Genomic DNA, 19,982 nt, shown 5'->3' with positions numbered 1-19,982 from the left:
ATGATTACCATTGTTATTATTTCTTTTTTTTCCTTTTTTTAAACAATTTTAGTTAAAATATTTGTTCACTATGACAAGCCCATAGAGCTCTTAATTGGGAATATTGTTTCAGTAGCACAAGCTCAAAAAGAGAAAAAAAATACTGTATGATAGAAGATAGAAAGAAAAAGAATGACATTCTTGCAGAATTGTATAGAAAAGGGAACAATAAAATAATATTTTAATATTTTATTTTGAAAATACTTAAAAGGCTGATAAATGATAAGAATGCTATGTAAATTATACACAATTACCTGAATGCTATTCATGAAGAACTATGAAGCATGTTTTCCACCTTTATGCCTTCCTGTGGACCTCTAAGATATTAGAAGAGGAATTGGGAGGTGAAATGTATGAATGGGTAGTTCTTTCTTCAATGCATTGAGAGGTAGGAGAACATAGTGGCAAATAGGCAGTATCAACTATCTCTAAAACAAAATGAAACCTTTATCTCTCCAAAGTGTGGCAAAGATTGTGATTTTGTTGTGGCCTTGAACCTTAGACTAAATAATATATGCTGATGCCCAAAGGGGAAGACCATTTTGAAGAAGTTAATCAGGAATCCATTTATAACAACACATAAATTATTTTAACTAATAAATGTGGCTCCCTTTATATCTGTTGGTCAATGCCAATGAATGGAAATGTATATACATTTTAACATTGTAGAAATGCCTACTCATGTATTTTAAACAGGGATTTGCTATCAATCATGCCTTTTCCTTACACATAAAGCAGCTTGTTTACATTGTTATATAGTAGACCTTTAAAATATGCCAAAAATCTTGACACTTTCTTCTTAAATACCATGGAGTTGGTGCAACCTACCATTTTAAATAGAGCTGGAAAACAGAGCCCACTGAAAAGATTGTGGCTCTCCTCAGCTCTAGAAAATAACATCTGGAACTTTAATTCCAACGTGTATATGCATAAGAAAGAAAGTAACAGAGTGAAAGGAAATATAGTTAGTAATTCAATCTATTATTTTTCAACCACAGGTTTGTGATAGATACTAATGCATAAAAGAATAAGTATTTTATAGTTAGACCATTGACTGATTAGGATTGTTGAGTCTTTCATATTCTTCAGTATAATGTTGATACTGATCACTGAGGAGAGGCTGATTTGCTTCATCCATGTTGTTTCTGGCACGAATCAGATAAGAAGCACCCACAAAAATGACTGCAACCAGTAATAAAGCAGCAACTACTGCTATGGTAACAATCTCTGAAAAACTGAAATTCCGACCTATTTGAAAGATAAAATGAGAGCAAAAAATAAATAGTATAACAGTTGATAAAATAGTTGACACCAAAAGTTCAGTATCCTAAATCTAGGCACTTTACAGAAATCCTCATATTTAATTTTTCTTAGTCACATTGCCTATTATAGCATTTGTCCTCCTGAAAGCACTTCCTAATTTAGCATAATGATAGACCCTATTGGGATAGTTACTATTATTTTCATTCTAAACCTCAGGAAATGACAGCTCAGAGTCTGAGTTATTTGCCCGAAGTCACTTGCTTAGTAGGTAGTAGAGTTGGTTTTGGAGCCTAGGTCTTTCAGAATTCAAATCCTATGTTCTTCCACTATACTCTACTGCCTTTCTTGAGAAATAAATATAAAATTAAACAAGAAAGTCTTGAATTTCAAAATGTCAGAAAAAACAGCTCAGAGTATCTCACTCTCTTTTTTTTAAAGGATAAATAAATGGAGACAAAATTATATAGCAGAAAAATTAGGGCATATTACACAGGCCTAAGCTCAAAACTGATTTTCTCTGCTTACTAAAAATGTGATATTTGACAGTTATCCTCTCTAAGCCTTGTCTTCTGTATTTGTAAGATGAAAATTATAATACTTATCACAGAGGAATGTAAAGATTAAATGAGATAGCGTGCTGTATAATCAGTTCAATATCAGGTCAGAGTGGGCACGCAACAAATGTTAAATTCACTCTCTTTGTCCCCAAATAAAAGTCTAAATGAAAACTACATCCAAGTGGAAAATATAAGCCTCAGAAATACTGTGTTTACTTTACTTTAAAGGTAACATAGTTGCTTTTGGAAATTTCCACAGTAAAATAGATTTTCAATACTTACTTGGCCATTGAACTTCGTACGTATATCCTAGGTTGTCTGGAGCAGTAACAAACATTTCTGTGCTGGTAATTGGAGGCCAGAATGGCACCATATTGTATTGCCTATTATGTCCAATAGGGGCATTTTCCATTGGAAATGTGGATATATCTAAAATATGCCAAAGACACCTTGTTAATATTAATATACTATTATGTTCTGATGTCCTTAAATATTCAAGGATAACATTAACACATTCTTTCATATTTCACACTGAATAAAACATAAAGTTTTACTACAGCAGAACCAACAATTGCATAAAACAGATTTCAAATTCTTTGAGTACAGCACTAACATATCATCTCATAGAAAAAAGAAAGTTCAAAAGCGGGAAAGTTTTATTGTTTATCATCTATGATGACCACTGATTGTTTTACTTTTAAGTTACAAAAACTTTTAAGTTACATTAAATTTAATTTGAATAAAATTCATTAAACATTTATCAAAGCTAAAGGAAAGATGGATGCTTTAGTTTGCTGTAGCATCATCTATAATTTAAATTTGAGGCAGTGTATCTAATGGAGGTTTCTCCTTGACTGTGAATATTTCTGTTTAGTGTTATTCATTTATTCCTGTTTTACTTTTAGAGAAACAAATATTAACTTATTCCTTTGGTTTTACTCTGATAAAAACATTTAAATGTTTGAGTCAAGGTCCTGGAATTCTAATGGCTTTCTGCGACCTTTCTTCTTTCTATAGTAGTCTCCCCTCGTCTACGGTTTCACTGTCCATGGTTTCAGTTACCTGTAGTCAATCATAGCTCGAAAATATTAAATGGAAAATTCCAGAAATAAAAGACACATAAGTTTTCATTTGTGTGCTGTCTGAGTAGTGTGATGAATTCTTGTGACCTCCCTCTCTGTCCTGCCTCGGAAGTGAATCATCCCTTTGTCCAGCATATCCAGTCTATATGTACCTGCCTATGAGTTACTTAGCAACCCTCTCAATTATTTGTCAACTGTCGTGGTATTACAGTGCTTGTGTTCAAGTAATGCACATTTTACTTAGTAATCACCCCAAAACCATTCATATAACTTTTATTACAGTATATTGTTATAATTGTTCTTTTATTACTAGTTATTATTGTTCATCTTACTGTGCCTAATTTATAAATTAAACTTCATCATAGGTATGATAGGAAGAAATACAGTGTATACAGTTATAGGGTTCAGTACTATCCACTGGTGGTCTTGGAACATATGCTCCGTGGATAAGGAGGGTCTACTTTATTTAAGTACAAGTCACAGGCATTTATATCATTAGTGAGTTTCTGTCACGAGGGATGAAAGTACTGAAATGTTCTTTGTGGCAAAAGATTGTTGTTTTTTGTTTTTCTATATTTATGTTAATACAGTTAAATACCAAATGGAATGTAACAAAACCAGAGTGGGAAATGGGCTTGGGCACTACATTCGTGGAATATATATTTAGAAGAGGTGGAATGTGTGAGAAAGCTAGTGAAATATTAGGTTCTGTTTACCTGGACAGTTACTATGATCGCATGAATCAAAGAAGAATATTTTATAATCTAGTTTGAAGAACAGTTGATTATAGAAATGGCAGGTAGTGTTTATATTTTTGTCACTTTAAATTTACTATGTATTAATGCTAATTAAGTATTTAGCTATTAAAATCTGTTGAGCTCCCACTAGTGTCAGGCACTGGTCTAGGCCTGAGGGTGCTGGCATCGAACAAAACAGATAAAATTCCTGTCCTTGAGGTTTTGGTATATTATTATTATTTATTGAAGTTAGATAGCAAAATTAAAAACTTATTTTTAAAAATTTTTCATTTTACCTTTACTGAATCCTGACTTAATTAGCCTCAACCCTGTTCAGCTTCAGCTATGTGATAAAGTTATGTCCATTAAAAAGAATAGAGGAATGACAGTAAAAATAACAAACAATAGCAGTTGGATTATAATGTAACGCCCCTATGCAAGACCCTTTTATGGCTCTCTGTCTCTCTAAGCATTAAATGCAATGCCCTTCAGCATCTGCCCCGTTAGCTCTCTGACCTTATTATCTCCCTCCATTTTCTCCTCCTCTCCACTCTGCACCAGTCATAGTTTGCTCCTTTAGTCCTTTGTTTCAGGAGGGCTTTCCATATGTTTTCACAGTACCCCTTATCCTTTTTCCTGGTTTTATTTTTCTACAAAGCCTATATACCATCTAACATACTATTTATTCACACATATGTATTGTCATTCCTACCAATAGATAGGAAAGTTCCAGGACAGAAAATGTTTTTTTGTGTTTTGTTTACTACCATATTTCCTAGAATATTACCTAGAAAATAGGAGGTGCTTAGATAATATTTTTTATAGCCTTATTGAGGCATAATTGACAAATAAAATTGTATATATTTAAGGTGTACATGTAATGATTTACAGTTGGCCAAGTGGTATATGAAAAGGTACTCAACATCACTAATAGTTAGAAAATGCAGATCAGAACCACAATGAGATATTATTCCAAAAATGTTAGGATGGCTGTTATCCAAAAGAAAAGAGATAGTAAGTGTTGGCGAGCGTGTTGAGAAAAGTGAACCATTGTGTACTGTTGACGGGAATGTAATTATTCAACCATTATGTTCAACAATAATTGTACAACCAAAATGTACAACCATTATGGGAGACAGTATAGAGGTTCCTCAAAAAATTTAAAATAGAACTACTGTATGATCCAACAATACACTTCTAGATGTGTAGCCTAGGGAAATGAAGTCAGTATCGCAAAGAGACATCTGCATACCCATGTTCATTGAAGAATTAGTCACAATAGCCGAAATATGAAATCAAATAATATTTGTTAAAGGATTTATGTGTGTGTGTGTGTGTGTGTGTGTGTGTGTGTGTGTGTGAGAGAGAGAGAGAGAGAGAGAGAGAGAGAGAGAGAGAGAGAGAGAGAGAGAGAGAGAGATTATTTCTCTTGGGACTTAATAAGTAAAGTAGTGATTGGCCTGGGAAATGGACTAAGTGCTTCTTCTGAAAAATGCACTGAACTTCCATGCTACTGTATTTAAACCTAAATTCATATGATTCTCAGTCGAAAAAAATGGAATTGAATTAAATGTGTACATGTACACACAATTTAGTGACTAGACATTAACATATACTAAATAGAGTTTGGATGTCTGCATTGTACTTAACTCTTAACGTCTAATGAGAGGATTCTGTCATATACATTACAATGTGAATGACTGTAATTTCTTTCATCTGTAATATGTAGTTCTTGTTCCATTTTGACCCCAATAATTCTGTAGTATTTGAAGCATAATCTATCTACCTGCCTACCTTTGGATACATTTTGAAAACAATTCTGCCCTCCTCTCGTAGACTTATTTTTTACAGACTTGTGCTGTATGGACATTTAAAAAATTCTCTCAGTATTTTTTTTCCCCCTCCCTAACATAGTTGTTCTATGACTATTTACTTATTTTTTTAGTTTCGCTTTCATTCAACTTGTGTTTACTTTGGCTTGTCCACTAAGTTTATGTTCATAGTTGAAAGAAAGCTCCACATAAGAGATTGCTAGTTTACCCAAGATTCTCCATTTCCTCTGAGAAGCTAACGTCCATCACATTGTGCGTGGCTGAATAGCTAAAGCTGTACATTGCTGTTTAGGTCCCAGAAGTACATGGTATGTTTAACAAAGTTTGTTTTGTTCATTCCTAAACCTATTAATTCCAGTTTACTTGTTATTGTAATAAAAAGTAATCTAGACAAACATACACAAAGTGATGATTATAATTTTAAAAAGTAAGAGATGTTGTTTTTCTAATAAATAAATGCTTCTGAAAGAATTTTTAAAGATGAATGGCTGAAATATTGCTGTAGAATTAGGAGTGATTATAAAGGGTTAGGGAAGCATTATGAAAATCTAGAATAATACTGAGCCCAGACTATATCTGAAGGGTTGTTAATTTCTTGTTTTGCTTGAAAGAAATAAACACTATAAATTACAGATAATTCATTATGATTGTATCTATGTATATAAATACACATGAAAAAAATGAGGTGGAACTCCAATCAGTGAATTCATAGCATATTGACAGGTGAATAACAAAATACATAACTTATTTGCTTGTTGAATGATTTTCTGGTGGAACAAACTATTTTTTTATCAACTCATCAATTAATGGTTTAATCAGTTTGAATTAAAGGTTTCTGCTGTACACACACATGCGCAAACACTCACAGGAAAATAAGAGACTAGCTGAATTAGATAAATAATAGATAGTTCATCTCCAATATTATGTTTATGTGCATGATGAAGTAAAGGCACAGAAGCCAAAATTTAGAACGCTTTTAAAATATGAAAATTTGTGCTGTTTTAACCAAAAGAACATTCTGTGTTTGAAAAGTAATATGAGCTTCTCATCTGAGTAGAAGTGAAGCGAAAGTAACTTTGTAAATAATATTTTAAAGAATGTATTAAAATGAACTTAAAAGAGATTTTCTACCGTGTGATATAGAAACCAACATTAACTGTTCACGTTGAGCAATATTTTCTTTTGTGAGAAGACATAAAAGAATAAAATCAGAACTGTGGATTATAAGTATAAATTTTTGTCTTTTGCTGTATCCTAGAAGAACTCTGTAAGATTTTCCTATTCATATTAAAAAGCAAGGAGAATATGGAAGACATGAGGAAGAAAAAATTGGGCAACATAGTAAAAATGAGAAAGGATTATTTACCTGTTTACTTCTAATGAAAGCTAATAAATATTATCTTATAATAAGAATTCTGAGAGACTTCTTGTCTGCATTTTCAAAATGGTTTGGAATATTTGGAAATGGCTGCATATTACAGCTGTTTTGAAGTGTAGTTTATGTGTGTCAAAATGATAACTATGCCATCTGAACAATCGTTGTTGCTGAGCCTGCAAAAAGCATATGAAAGTGTCTCACCAGCATTATATCTCCTCAGCCATTCATCAAAGACTGCATCAGTGAAAGTATGCAGGAGGATAAAAATAGGATCATTTGGAGATATATGGGTTTGTCCCCCTGTTCCATTCAGGAATAGATGAGCCAAGTTGTGAAGGCTTCGAACAGCAGGGTCATACCTTCCTGTGGGATCACTGTAACCTAGATATGAAAATAGAATGACAATAGTAAAAACCATTATATCTTACTTTTCAAGTTAACAGCAATGATTATATCGAGAAACAATTTTTCCTAAGGTTGTCAGGCCAATTTTTCCCTAAATATAATAGCATTGTTTCTCTGTGCCTGTGGCTGGTGACATTTGTTTGTTATACCCAGAGCTAGGTTAGTTTTAAGCTGGTGGCTGACATTCTAAATGTAGCCTCCAGGTTAAAAATAATGACCTGCAAAAGGATACCAGTCAAAATATATAGAAGCCTCTATTTCAACACGGCAAACATTGTTCTACATAATAATGGAAATCTCTAGCTTCTACTAAAAACTGCTGACACAATTGGGAGAACATTGCTCTGATTGTCCTGGAACTTACATTGCCAGATGTTACTTTAGTTTCCTACCTTATTGCTTTTGAATGACTATCAGCATGTTTATTTTTGGAAAGTTATTTTTGTGGAGAAGTTACAATTTCTCAGAGATTTTGTAACACCTCTGTACTGGTTTTAAACATCTGGAAAGTCTCCTGTCAAAACATTTATAGAACTTTTGATAATGGTCTCTCTTCCATATATATTTCCATATTATATATTATGTATGTTTCACATGTATATTATATATCCCTATATCATATATAATATATATGTCACATATTATATATCTCACATTATATATAATCTTATATTTCTCATGTATATACACCTATATTATATATAGACAGGAGAAGATGAGGATAGATCACAAACAAAAACAGAGGGTTTATGATATGAGATGGAGTTATATGTGTGTCTGTTTGGCTTGAAGGACCAGAAGTGGGAGGTCAGGGAAAGGTTATATATTATAAAATAAAATTAGAATTTAGAATACATTAACGCACTTGCATAATTATACTAATTCATTTATTCATTTTTCATACATCTGTTCCATTCTTTTTTTAATAAAAAAAAGTTTAAAGATTGCCTATAATATACATGGCACGTGGCTAGGACTAGTCCTTTGATAAATTCTATCAGGCACTCAGTATATGTTGTCTTTTGATTAGACATCAATAAGACACAATCTACCTATTCTTTTAGAAATTGGTACTTATAACCTAAGTTTTTATATACGAGGTAGTCATAATATATTGATTATTTATTGAATTATCTCCAAGTCAGTGATTCATATAATGCTATTAAAATTAATGATAGAACAGAATGGCATATAATTTTGATGATAAAAGGAAAGAGAATTGAAAATAGTTATCAGATTTATACATTGACTATCTCAGGTCATGGGGACAGAAGAGATCAATTCCCTTTTTTTTCTTTTTTTTGGTGTGGGAGCTCCAATGCACAATGCTATATTTAAGGTAAATTTTAACATTAATGAGCTTATAATAGATAAATGTTTTTCTATTCTTTTAAAACTTTAAGTATGTGTGAAACATGAATTCAAGGTATCAAAGTGTATTGTATAAAGAAAATGGACTTAGAAAATTAAAAATTTTGAATTTGTGTTGTGTTACTAAGTAGCTGAATATCTTGGGAAATTTGTTTCACTTATTTGGACCTTAGTTTCCTCAGCTTCAAAATACATTGAATTAAGTAAGGAAAACCAAATTAAATATCACTAGATGCTAATGTGAATTCTCATAGACCTTTAAAAAAAAGTTATAGGACGATACAGACCTAAATAAAACAGATGTTCTTCCAAGTGGCGAAAGTATTTCGCCCAAACCAGGCTTTATTGAATGTCAACTAATTGTTCAGAATTTTTATTGTTAATTTTTAAGAAAAAAAATTAATAAGCTTTCAAAATTTTGAACATTACTTGCCTATACTAGAATTTGATATACTTGTATTGGCCAGCCACCTACCAGAAATGTCAATGTAAATACTTTTTAGGTATTTAAGAGATTGAAGAACAATTTCCAAGAGTTTTTCCTATGATAATTAAGAGTTTTAATGGTCTGACAGTTTGAGAAAGTTCTGAGCAGAGAATTGTGATTACATCATAATAGACAGCATCATTCGCATGAACTCCCAGGATCAATATGGCATTCCACGGTTTTTCAAAGAGATCTGAATTCAAATACTTTAGTTTACCATAGTAATTAGATCAATTTAAAGCACCAATTTTTGTTTACTTACCTTCCACTGTGTTTCGGAAACTGTTGGTAGAATTGGAATAAAAAGGAGGTGTGTCAAATAAACCAACTTCCAAGCACTGAGCGACATCCTGTGGTTCAGGAAGACGTTGCACCATTGGTCTAGCCACATTTCCAGCTGGATTTCTCCTAATTGGCCCACCTTCAGTGCCTGGGAAAAAGATAGGGTGTGCAAACATTTATAGAATGTTTAGAGATCTTATCGTTGCTCTTTAAAATGTTATATATAGAATGAACACTGAAAGAAAGGTTTTTCTTGATAGAAGAAATTTTTAACAATTAAAAAAATAATGCTTATTTAGGGGCACTAAAGTGAGAAAGTCTAAGTTATCATGTCAACTTCTCTGAGAAGAGTAGACATGTGATACTTAAAATCGTCTGATGGGAAAAGTGATGACAACAATTGGTAAATAGGTAGAGGTCCTGGTATTTGTTAAATCAACATATGCTTCTTTCACAAGAATGTATTAAAATGGAAATTCCATTTAATTCCAATTAAAATTGATTTTGCTAAAATACTCTCATAAACCTGAATTCCACACTGAAATCTGTATTTCATATATATGTGTGTGTGTATATATATATATATATATATATATATATGTTTTGTACTTAAATGCTGTCTGTTTCAAACCCTCAGAGAAATGAAGGAAATCCATCTTCAATTTCAGTCAACACATTTTCCAGCAAGTGATGTCAGAAATAATTAAAAATTTTGAAGGGCAGCAAGGCAAACTGGTAAAGAGCTGTGATATTAAGGATACTATGATAGATGCCTCTTAAGAGAGGGAGGGAGGGAGATATCTTTCCCAGTTGGGTGGCTCCAGAAAGAGGCCTGAAGGACTGAGGAGAATTCCCATATGTGAAAAAGGAGGTACTTTAAAAGTCAAACCTTTTAGGCAGAGGTAGTAACGAGATGATAAGCTTTCTTCTGTCTATAATGTACGCCCCCCTCAGTGCAAGAATGCTGTCTGTTCTTGCTCATCATTATATCCCCCAGTCCTGGCGCAATGTCTGGCACATAATAGTCGCTAAATAGTTGTTTGGTGCATGTCATATGAGAGATGATGTAAAAGAGGACCTGTTTGGGGACTCGCTTGCTTGGGGTATGTGGCAATGTAAGAGAGCAGTGGATGGTCATAAAGATGGGAAAGTGGACAAGAAACATAATGTAAAGAAATCAAAATGCAAGATGAGAAAGTTATATTTAATTCAGGAAGTGGGGAGAAAACTTAGATAGGGGCGAGGAGAGGAGACAGGTTAGGGACATTTTGTATTAGTCCATCCCAGTGGTCTCCAGAGAGGAATGTGGTGCCCTAGAGGGGACGTGGAAAATAACCCAATGGGGTTGGAGACATATGACAATATCTGCTCATTTTCATTGTACCTCAGTCATAAAAGTTCCTGACTGTATGCTTTACAGTTAACATAATGATTAGTACCTGGTGACTTGGTCTAGCTAACTTTGTATAATATAAAAATAAAAATATGCCTGCAATTGAATCTGCAAAGTACATGTACATTTTTTAGGTGTACATTATCAAAACTTTCTGATAACGCGTTCTAAACTGTCAATTTAAGCTCATATTTTAGGAATTACTGTTCATGGAGCTATCAACACAGCCTAAGAAAAAAAGCATTAATTACATGAGCTCCAAAAACACTACATCCTAATTCGTCCTCATGGAGTTTTATAGTGCAGGACTTTGATAGTAAGGAAACTAGTGGAACCAATTTAATTTTAATCCAGTGATTTTAAAACATGTTCCTACATAAACAACTTCTGCCATTGCACCTGTTTTTTAAATTAAAATAAAAAAAGTCAAGTACAGTTGACATTCAATATTATATTAATTTCAACCTTATGACCCAGCACTTCCACTGTTGGGGATCTATCCAGAGCATTCCAAAACGCTAATTAAAAAAAAAAAAATCTATGTACCCCTATGTTTACTGCAGCACTATTCACGATAGCCAAGACATGGAAACAACTGAAGTGCCCATCAGTAGATGGCTGGATTAAGAAACTGTGGTACATTTATACAACGGAGTATTACTCAGCCATAAAAAGGAGCAAAATCTTACCATTTGCAGCGATATGAATGGACTAAGAGAATATTATACTAAGTGAAATAAGTCATATAGAGAAAGACAAATACCATATGATCTCACTTATCTGTGGAATCTAAATAATAGAATAAATGAATGAACTAATAAAAAACAGACTCAGAAACATAGAGGAAAAACTGAAGGTTGCTAGATGGGAACGGGGGTGGGGATAAGGGAGAAGGTGAGGGGATTAGAAAGCACAATCGGTAACTACAAGATTGCCACGGGGCTACGAAAGACAGTTTGGGGAATATAATCAATAATGTTGTAAAGATTTTGTAGGGTATCCGATGGACACTTGTCTTATTAGGGAGACCATCTCAGGGATGATGTAGATGCCTGATCACTGCACTGTATACCTGAAGCTGAAGTTGAATTAATACTGAAAGTCAACTATAATTTACATATATATATATATATATATATATATATATATATATATATATATACATACACATACATACATACATACATACATACATACATATCTATATATCTATATATCTATATCTTCACAAGAAGTGGAGTGCAGCATATGGAATAGAGAAAGTGGAAATATAATGGCTGTATGCGATGTCAGAGGGGTAATAGATTGGGGGAAGGGAGGTATCACTTTTTGAGGGGTATAAATGATAAATATCTATTACAGTGCTTTGTACACATGAAACTAATAAAAAACATGTTAGTTGCAGGTGTACAGCATAGTGGTTAGACATTGATGCAATTTACGAGGTGATCCCCCCAATAAGTCTAGGACCCATCTGACACCATACATAGTTATTATAATATTATTGACTATATTTCTTATGCTACACCCTACATCTCCATTACTTTGCACCTATTAGCAGCCTATGATTTGGAGTCCTGTGGAATTTGCATGCAGAAATGAAAGAAAAGTTCTGAGTGTCTGAAAGAGAAAGTTGGTTTGAGAAGTATTGTGAAGAAACAACAATGTTTTTCATATGATGAATTAAAGAATATATTTTAGTGGCTAGAAAAGTGTTAGGGGTAAATAATTCACTCTTTCAGTTTACATACCGAGTTTCATGCATTGATGGAATATTGGCGAGAGACCATGCGACAAGCATATGAAAACATAGGGATGGAATGTCTAAGGAAGATTTGATTTAAAGATGTACATGTATGGTTGTCCTGTAAAAGATGATCAAAGAAACCACAGGAATGGATAATTTTATACTAGAAGAAAAGTAGAAAGAGAAAAAGAATAACTGAGGATTAAATAAAATATTAAGGCATTTAATGCCATATCAGACACATAATGTGTGTTCAATAAAATGTTAGTTTCCTTTTTTCCTTTCACTGGTGTAATATATAAAATATCTGGTATTATATCTTGAACTAAGTCAAGGAGTAATCTTAAAATTTATTTCACCTAAAATATGCAACTTTAATTTTTCATGAAAATGTGTGACAGAGTTATGTGTTATGTTAATTGACAAGAAAAACTGTGATGAAAACAAAATCTCTTCCTATGCTGTAATTTTATTTACCTATTTATATTGTGCTGTATTTTAGTATCCAATCATCAGGGTGATCAGATAGTGTCTGGAAAACTTCCAGGCCAAAGTACAATAGCCTGGACATAAAAAGATGAGTGTTTTGGTATCTAAAGAGATCTCGATCCTCAATTTCATTTTTTCACCCAAGGTGGGACCACTTACTTAGCATGCCAAACAAATAAAAATTGATTCTAATTTTTAAGCTTCTACAGAGGAAAATTTCAGGTATATCACTTCTCTTATTCCTAAATACTGCTAAATAATCTTCTAATGGTGAAACTCTACCTAATTCTTTTGTTCCATTTAGATTATTCTCTTTTTAAGTTCAGAAAATAATTTGACAGTGGATGCTTGAAGAATATATGCAGAATAAGTATGTTATGAATAGAATAAATTCCCATAATTCTAGTTTTAGTATGGAAGAACAAGAGTTCAAAATAGCCAGATGAAGTTCAATAGTTCAAAATGCCTGAATAAGTACAATAAGATGAGATATGGAGATGCTAATAATTAAGACCTTGTGTTAGTAGCACAGGGGCCGATGATAATATGATCCAAGGAAGGGAATAGAAAGCTCAGGAACAGGTCCACATATAACGGGAATTTGATGTACGGCAGAGGTATTGTTCAGATCACCAGAGAAAGGCTGCTAGGACACTGGTTAAGCATTCGCTTTTTTTGTCCACTTTGAGAGAGCTGGAAAGCAGCTAGCTGGCAGAAGTCTTCTGTACAGTATCTTCCTTTTCTTAAAGGTATTCTCCATATCACCTTTAAAAACCTCTGACTAGATTAATGTATCATATCATATACTTATAAATGTATTAATTATTATAATTTTTTACTCCAGGGGCACTTCCCACTCTATCTGCATATTTCAGATTTTGTAGGCAAACATTTTTTGATACAAAGCCCATGACTACTAAGCAGTGCTGAGTGTACTAAGAGGAGTACTTGATACAACTGGACATTTCCAAAATAAGAAAAGTAAGCATGCACTGACCAGATTGCTCAAGAAAAGCAATGTAAAAATTTATAGGCACTTTCTGTTTCCTTTGGCACACCTTATAGGTTGCCTCAAATATGCTAGTTGTTCCGGGGATATCTGTACATTGATTTTCTATAATGAAAGCAGATTTTAGTCTGAAGTCCTTAGTAGAATGAAGGACCTTCAGGCAGCATATTTAATCTCTGTCTAACAGGGAATGTGGACTCCTAGATGTCATTTGGAACTTACTGTTACAAAGGGTCCCTAGGGTATCATAATCTTCCAGGGATTCACAGATCACTCGCCATTGAGAAAAGACAGAGTTCGGGCTTATAAGACTGGAGTCAAAGTTGCTTCTCGATCCCATCAAGTCATCGGTGCAGATGTCACAGATGTTCTTCCCAGTGGCGAAATTCCAGTAAGGAAGGGAGAAAGAAGGATCCTGCAGCATTTCCTAGATCACAGAAACTCTGTTAGCATTCCCTGCTTTTGTTTAAAGTTCTCCCGCTTTGCTTGGTTTATTCCCTGGCAGTCTATTTCTATTAGTTCTTTTCAGCCACTTAGGAACCAGTTAGTGTGTCTGAGGGGTTGGAGGACTTAAATGTAACAAAGCTTCTAATTTACTACATGGAGTCACTTCAGGCACTAGAGGGAATGAAACTCAATTCATTATACAGAAGTTCCTGCAAATGATTTGGGGGAGGCAGAGCAGGGGAAAGGTCTTCCTTTTCTTTTTTAGACAGGTAATTAGGTTTCTATTGATTATACCCAAAATTGTCAATAATAACTTCTAGTCCTTGACATTTCTACCCCCTTCCATTTTCCTATCTCCAATTCCAGCACCACTAAGTATTGGTATGGAGCCAGATTCAGCCTTGAAATATAGTATGTGGAACAATACTTTTTGTTTCATTTCTGTTTTTTAGTTGACATTGAATGACTTTAGGCGTTTAGATTCTAATTTAGCCACAGGCTACACAGGCTCTTTCACGCTTACCTTACATGCCTGGGCTCTAAAGGTATTTTACTTAGTTAGAGTCCTCTGCTTCAGAATCTACACTGTGAAGACTCAAGTTTCTGCCTGACACTCATCCCTATAGGAAATGCTAGAGGGAAACAGAATATTTCTCTGTGCATACTTCTCTTTAGACCGGAGACCTAGTTTCCATTTAGAGCTGATCTCAACAATTTAAAAAAATGCTGGACTCAAAATCACATGCGTATTTTATTGGGTTCCTTAAAACATATATTTATTGAGCTTGTTATTTCCCATTCCTTTGGCCTTTGGGGAGTTTTATTTATAGTGTCGGATTTAAATGTAGGGATTGCCGTTGTTTTATTCCGCCTCGCATGCATTTGGTACTTTACTGCCTTTTCACTTTAAACCCTTTCTAGGAAGCATTTCCTTGTCTTCGGCGTGTTTTAAAGAGCCTAAAGCTTTCCAAGGCATCTCCAGTTATTGATCTCCAGGGATATAGAGTCCTCATTTAGAAGCCATTGTTCTGGTTCACAAATATTAATGACAGCTTCCAAGGGATTATTAAGAGTCGGTTTGTGGTTCAAAACTGACATTTGGGTGCTGGAGCATATTCATGTGGCATTTCAACAGTGCATTACATTTACATTGCAATTTGTTGGATCTCCTGTGCTGTGGGGTTTTAAAATCTAAGTCATAGAGGTTGAAGTTTGCAGAGACATAATTGAAGCTTTTAGATACTTTCCATCTGCCCTTTCATTTTGGTGTGCTCATGGGAAAATGACTTGAAGGCATGAAGATCTGGAGTCGATTCCAAATGACAGATTTATCTACACATAATCTACTAAATGTCTTACTTGTAATCAGAGCTATAAAATATAAAGTTCAGGATATCAGATGAATTCATTCAGTCACTCTCAAACTACATATGGATACACTACTTTTATATAAATATTCTGTATTTCAGTGCATTAATTCTTTCCTATTTATTTTCTTAAAATAACGCTGGGCACACACATACTACAGATCAATAAATGAATACCTTTTCAGATGTTTTTAGGTTAACTTTTAGATTTAACTTGGGAGGGATTCGTTGCTGTTATTTCGCATAGAAAACAGGTTTAATTTGTGGATTTTCTAGTTGAAATCTAACCATTCAAAAATTATAATACTTTTCTTAAGAAACAGCAATTGCTAAAAGAAACAATAATATAGTACTTATGTTCACAGATACTTTAACATGTTTGAGCTTATCTGCTTAAACATAAGCGAGGAATAACTGTTTGTGTTGAGGTTTACTTTATGCCAAAAAACAAAATGCCTTTCAAATAAAAAAATTATATCGAAATAATATGATGTTTTTATAGATTTCTTCTATAAGCCTTAAAGTGCTAGAGGGCATGACAAAAAAAAAAAGTGGTGTTCAATGAAAATATGACAATATAAATGGAAAGGAACTGTTTTCATGATTTAAACCCTATACCAGGGTTTAAATGGTGTCCAAACTGCGGCCCGTGGGCCAACTGTGGCCCACGATCCATTTTTTATTGGTCTGCAGCAAATTCCCAAAAGATATTTAGTTTACTTAAATAAACCAGGTGAGGCAATACGTACTTCACCTTGAGTGAGTGGCCGGGCTGTTTGTGTATTTTACCGCATATGGCCCTTGGTGAAAAACGTTGAAAAATGTTTAGACACCCCTGCCCTATACTGTATTAGCAAGAATCATCCACTGGTATGGTAAAGTATACATTTGGGACTTGGAAGAGTGACAAGTCCATACGAACTTGCTTCATCCAAACCAGGATGGGACATTGTTTGACATTTGAGAGGATATATCAAATGAGATTCTTTTGTTGCAAACTATGTGAGAGTCATTGTTTCAATTACAGATCTGTAGAACATGTCCAATGCCTTAATTCACACCTAGAATGTCTCATTTGGCTTCCTCATCATTGAAATTACTTTCTTTTCACTTTACAAAAGATAAAGATCAATTCATAAGTAAACAATTCATACAGGGAGAAATTTAGAATGTCAAAGGCAGGTGAATAACTTAAAATTTCTTTGTTATCACACTTTCTGGTCATTTGGAACACAGTGAATCAAACGATTTACAAACAAGGCACCTTGTCTATAAAAGATTAGAACATTGAAATGTTTCCTGCATACCTGCATGTCTCTCTCCAACTGCAGTAGGTGGTATCTGTGCCATGTGAGAAAAGCTGGTCCTTCGTGGGAGAAATCCACTTCACCAAAGCTTTCCTGTCCTGCGCCAAGGAAAGTCTTTTTGACGGAATAATAGTGTATCCAAACAAAGTAATTATAAATGGAAATGTTCTCAAATTGTGGTGTGTTGCCATCTGGCCCCAATATTTCTTCTGATCTCTTGGTGGCAATGACAAACTGAGGGTGAGTTGTATTCTTTGCCATATCCAGGGCCTGGACAAAGTAGTTCCTTTCTTCTGTACTTAAGTCCAGAAGGTTTCTCCTGACTTGAGGGATACAAAATTCAAACATGAGAACCTCAGCCTTGTGGGGATGGGTAGAGACTGAGCAAAATAATTTTGTAACATACCATCCCATTTACCCATAATGATAATTTGCATATGTGCTTACATAAATTAATACTTTGTAAAATACCCCTTTTCCACCCTCTCTCCCTCCCTCCCTGTGTCTCTCTCTTTTCCTCCTTCCTTCCCTCCAAAACTTACTCGAGGAATCCTATTAGCTTTCTGTTATCTATCTCTGGACTTTATGCTTATGTTCTATTTATTTCTGTTTACTATAGGCATTTTTCCTGGAATTTTATCCATTTTTAATATTGTGAATCTTGTAAAAATGAGGTATGTAGTATAGCATAGTGGTTAAGGCCAGAGACTTTTTCTACCACTGCACACATATCTCTAAGCCTTGGTTTTTCATCCATAAAGTGTTTGTAAAAATAGTATCGCTTTACAGAGTTAAAAACAATTATATCAGAGCCTGGCTCATAATTAAGACTCAATAAAAAATTTGTTAAACCCTAGGTCTGGCACATAGAAGGCAATGAAGTTTTCCTAGCTGTTACTATTTGATGCTTTGCTATTTATTGCTATTTAGGCTTTAGTCCAGGCTCATCCTCTAAATGGCTGAACTTGATCATCACAGTGAGAAATTTCTTTGTGGGTCAGCAAGGGTAGTAGAAGAGGCTAGAAGAGGTATTACAGCTAGACAGATCTCAGTATGAATTCCAGGTTTTCCAAGTACCATCTGTGTGAATCTGATCCTGCTGAACCACACCTAAGTACTTAATGTAACTACTGTGAGGAATTACTGAAAGTATAGTCGTAAACATCCAGCACTGTTCCTAGCATATTGTGGCTGTTCAACAAATGTTTTGGAAAAGAAATATTAGTCAGATGATCTGAGCTTCACCATCAACTCTTTACATTGAATACATTTCTTAATCTCTCTAAGCCTCAGTTTCTGCATCTGTGAAGAGAGGACTGAGCTGATTTCCAGGTATCCTTCCAGCCCCAGTGAATTGGGTCTCATGCAGGACTGTTTATCCATTCCTATCCCCACTTACCGGTGAGAACTCTCTCGTCGCAGGCAGCTCCTCTCCATCCAGGGCGGCAAGTCCCACAGTTGTGTCCTGAGAAGTTGCCATTGCAGTGGCATGTCCTATTGAAGAACCTTGTGGGCCAGCCCTCGCGGTCATCTCTGCCATCGTGCCGGTACTGGGGGCCGTGGGGTCGCGAGTCTGCAGTTACTGCCTCACACCTGCCCCTCCCTGATGAGGAGCCACAGAGGTCAGTCCCAGGCCCAGACAGGGGGAGGAGGTCTGGGCAGCACACGCCGTTTCTCAAAGCCTCAACGGTGGCACACTGTCTTGGAAACTGAGCCCAAGCCTGCTGAAAAAACAGCAGGGGCAACATGTATCCTAGAGAGAGGAGTCTGTGAACTTTCATTCTGCTTAAAGCGAAGCTCTGCTGTGTAGAGACTGAGGCACATAGATAAAAATCAAGCTGAAAAGGAGAAAGCAAAATGGAATTATGCAAGTTTTTTATTTTGTATTGTGATAAATGGCATAAGCCCTTTCCAACCTACCTTCAAAATGCTTTTCAAGTCTGTAAAACGACATTTCAAACAAATAATAGAAATAGTAATTTACATTTAAAAATCTGACATGTATAATACCATATAATTAAATCCTCTGTCCTAGTCATTTCGTTTTCTTCATTTTTAATTTCTATTTATATAAAAAATACTTATCCTGGATGTTATTTATCAAAAGCAGCCATTAGCAGGTCACCACCATTAATTCCATTTAACCATGAAGCTGAAGGAAGAATGGGGAGCAGATCTCTGAAACCCCCTATCCTAATGGAGTTTTGGCGGGAGTCCACCCACTTCCCACAGAGCTTCTCTCCAGTACCTTCAACGTCTGAGGGGGTTCTCTGTGGAACCTCTGTTACAGCTGAGTGTTTTATATTTGTTAGTCTCCTGATGTCAGAGCTGTTAATTGCATGTGAGTTTCTGCCTAATAACCACTCACCCAAACTGGGAGGGGCAGGTCCTTTTCTCCACACTTACTAATCCCCTTTCACTTCAGTGAGTTTTTCTGCCCTTTAAGTACTTGGTTAGCACATGATTCCCTTCCCACTGATTTCCTTGTGATGCTTAAAGTTTTAAGAAAAGGTCACCGGCAGTAATTTGGAATAGAACAAATCAGAGAAACTAGAGAGCTTTTGTTTCCATTGTAGAGATTTTATTTTTTCCTTTGACACATATCTTAGAGAATGAAATGTGATTACGTATTCTTTCTTGGTGATACATGGACTCAGCCTATGCTTGTACCTGATGGTAGCTTTAGATTGTGTATGATCTTGAAAACAGAGGCTGTGATTCTTACAATTTCTAAAGAGAATAGCTGCTGAAAAGGCATCAGATACAATTGCACCAAGTCACATGACATTG

The 19,982-nt window shown here is 34.7% G+C and overlaps 1 protein-coding gene across 1 annotated transcript; it reads right to left on the bottom strand.

Annotated features, from left to right (window-relative positions):
- Positions 1-213: 213 nt before the first annotated feature.
- TYRP1 (tyrosinase related protein 1) lies at positions 214-19,537 on the bottom strand. The gene is made up of 8 exons (XM_019716851.3): positions 19,441-19,537; positions 18,592-19,030; positions 17,193-17,515; positions 14,294-14,498; positions 9,414-9,581; positions 7,090-7,269; positions 2,142-2,288; positions 214-1,287 (listed from the first exon to the last, which is right to left on the bottom strand). The coding sequence occupies exons 2-8, from the start codon at positions 18,971-18,973 to the stop codon at positions 1,082-1,084; spliced, it is 1,611 nt and encodes a 536-aa protein (XP_019572410.3). The 5' UTR covers positions 18,974-19,030; positions 19,441-19,537; the 3' UTR covers positions 214-1,081.
- Positions 19,538-19,982: the final 445 nt, after the last annotated feature.

The sequence above is a fragment of the Rhinolophus sinicus genome, chromosome 16, assembly GCF_057876585.1.
Source record: "Rhinolophus sinicus isolate RSI-liver-muscle chromosome 16, RSI-T2T, whole genome shotgun sequence".
Classification (NCBI taxonomy): domain Eukaryota; kingdom Metazoa; phylum Chordata; class Mammalia; order Chiroptera; family Rhinolophidae; genus Rhinolophus; species Rhinolophus sinicus.
The sequence above is the reverse complement of the archived record's forward strand: the minus strand, read 5'-3'. Positions and strand labels throughout refer to the sequence as shown.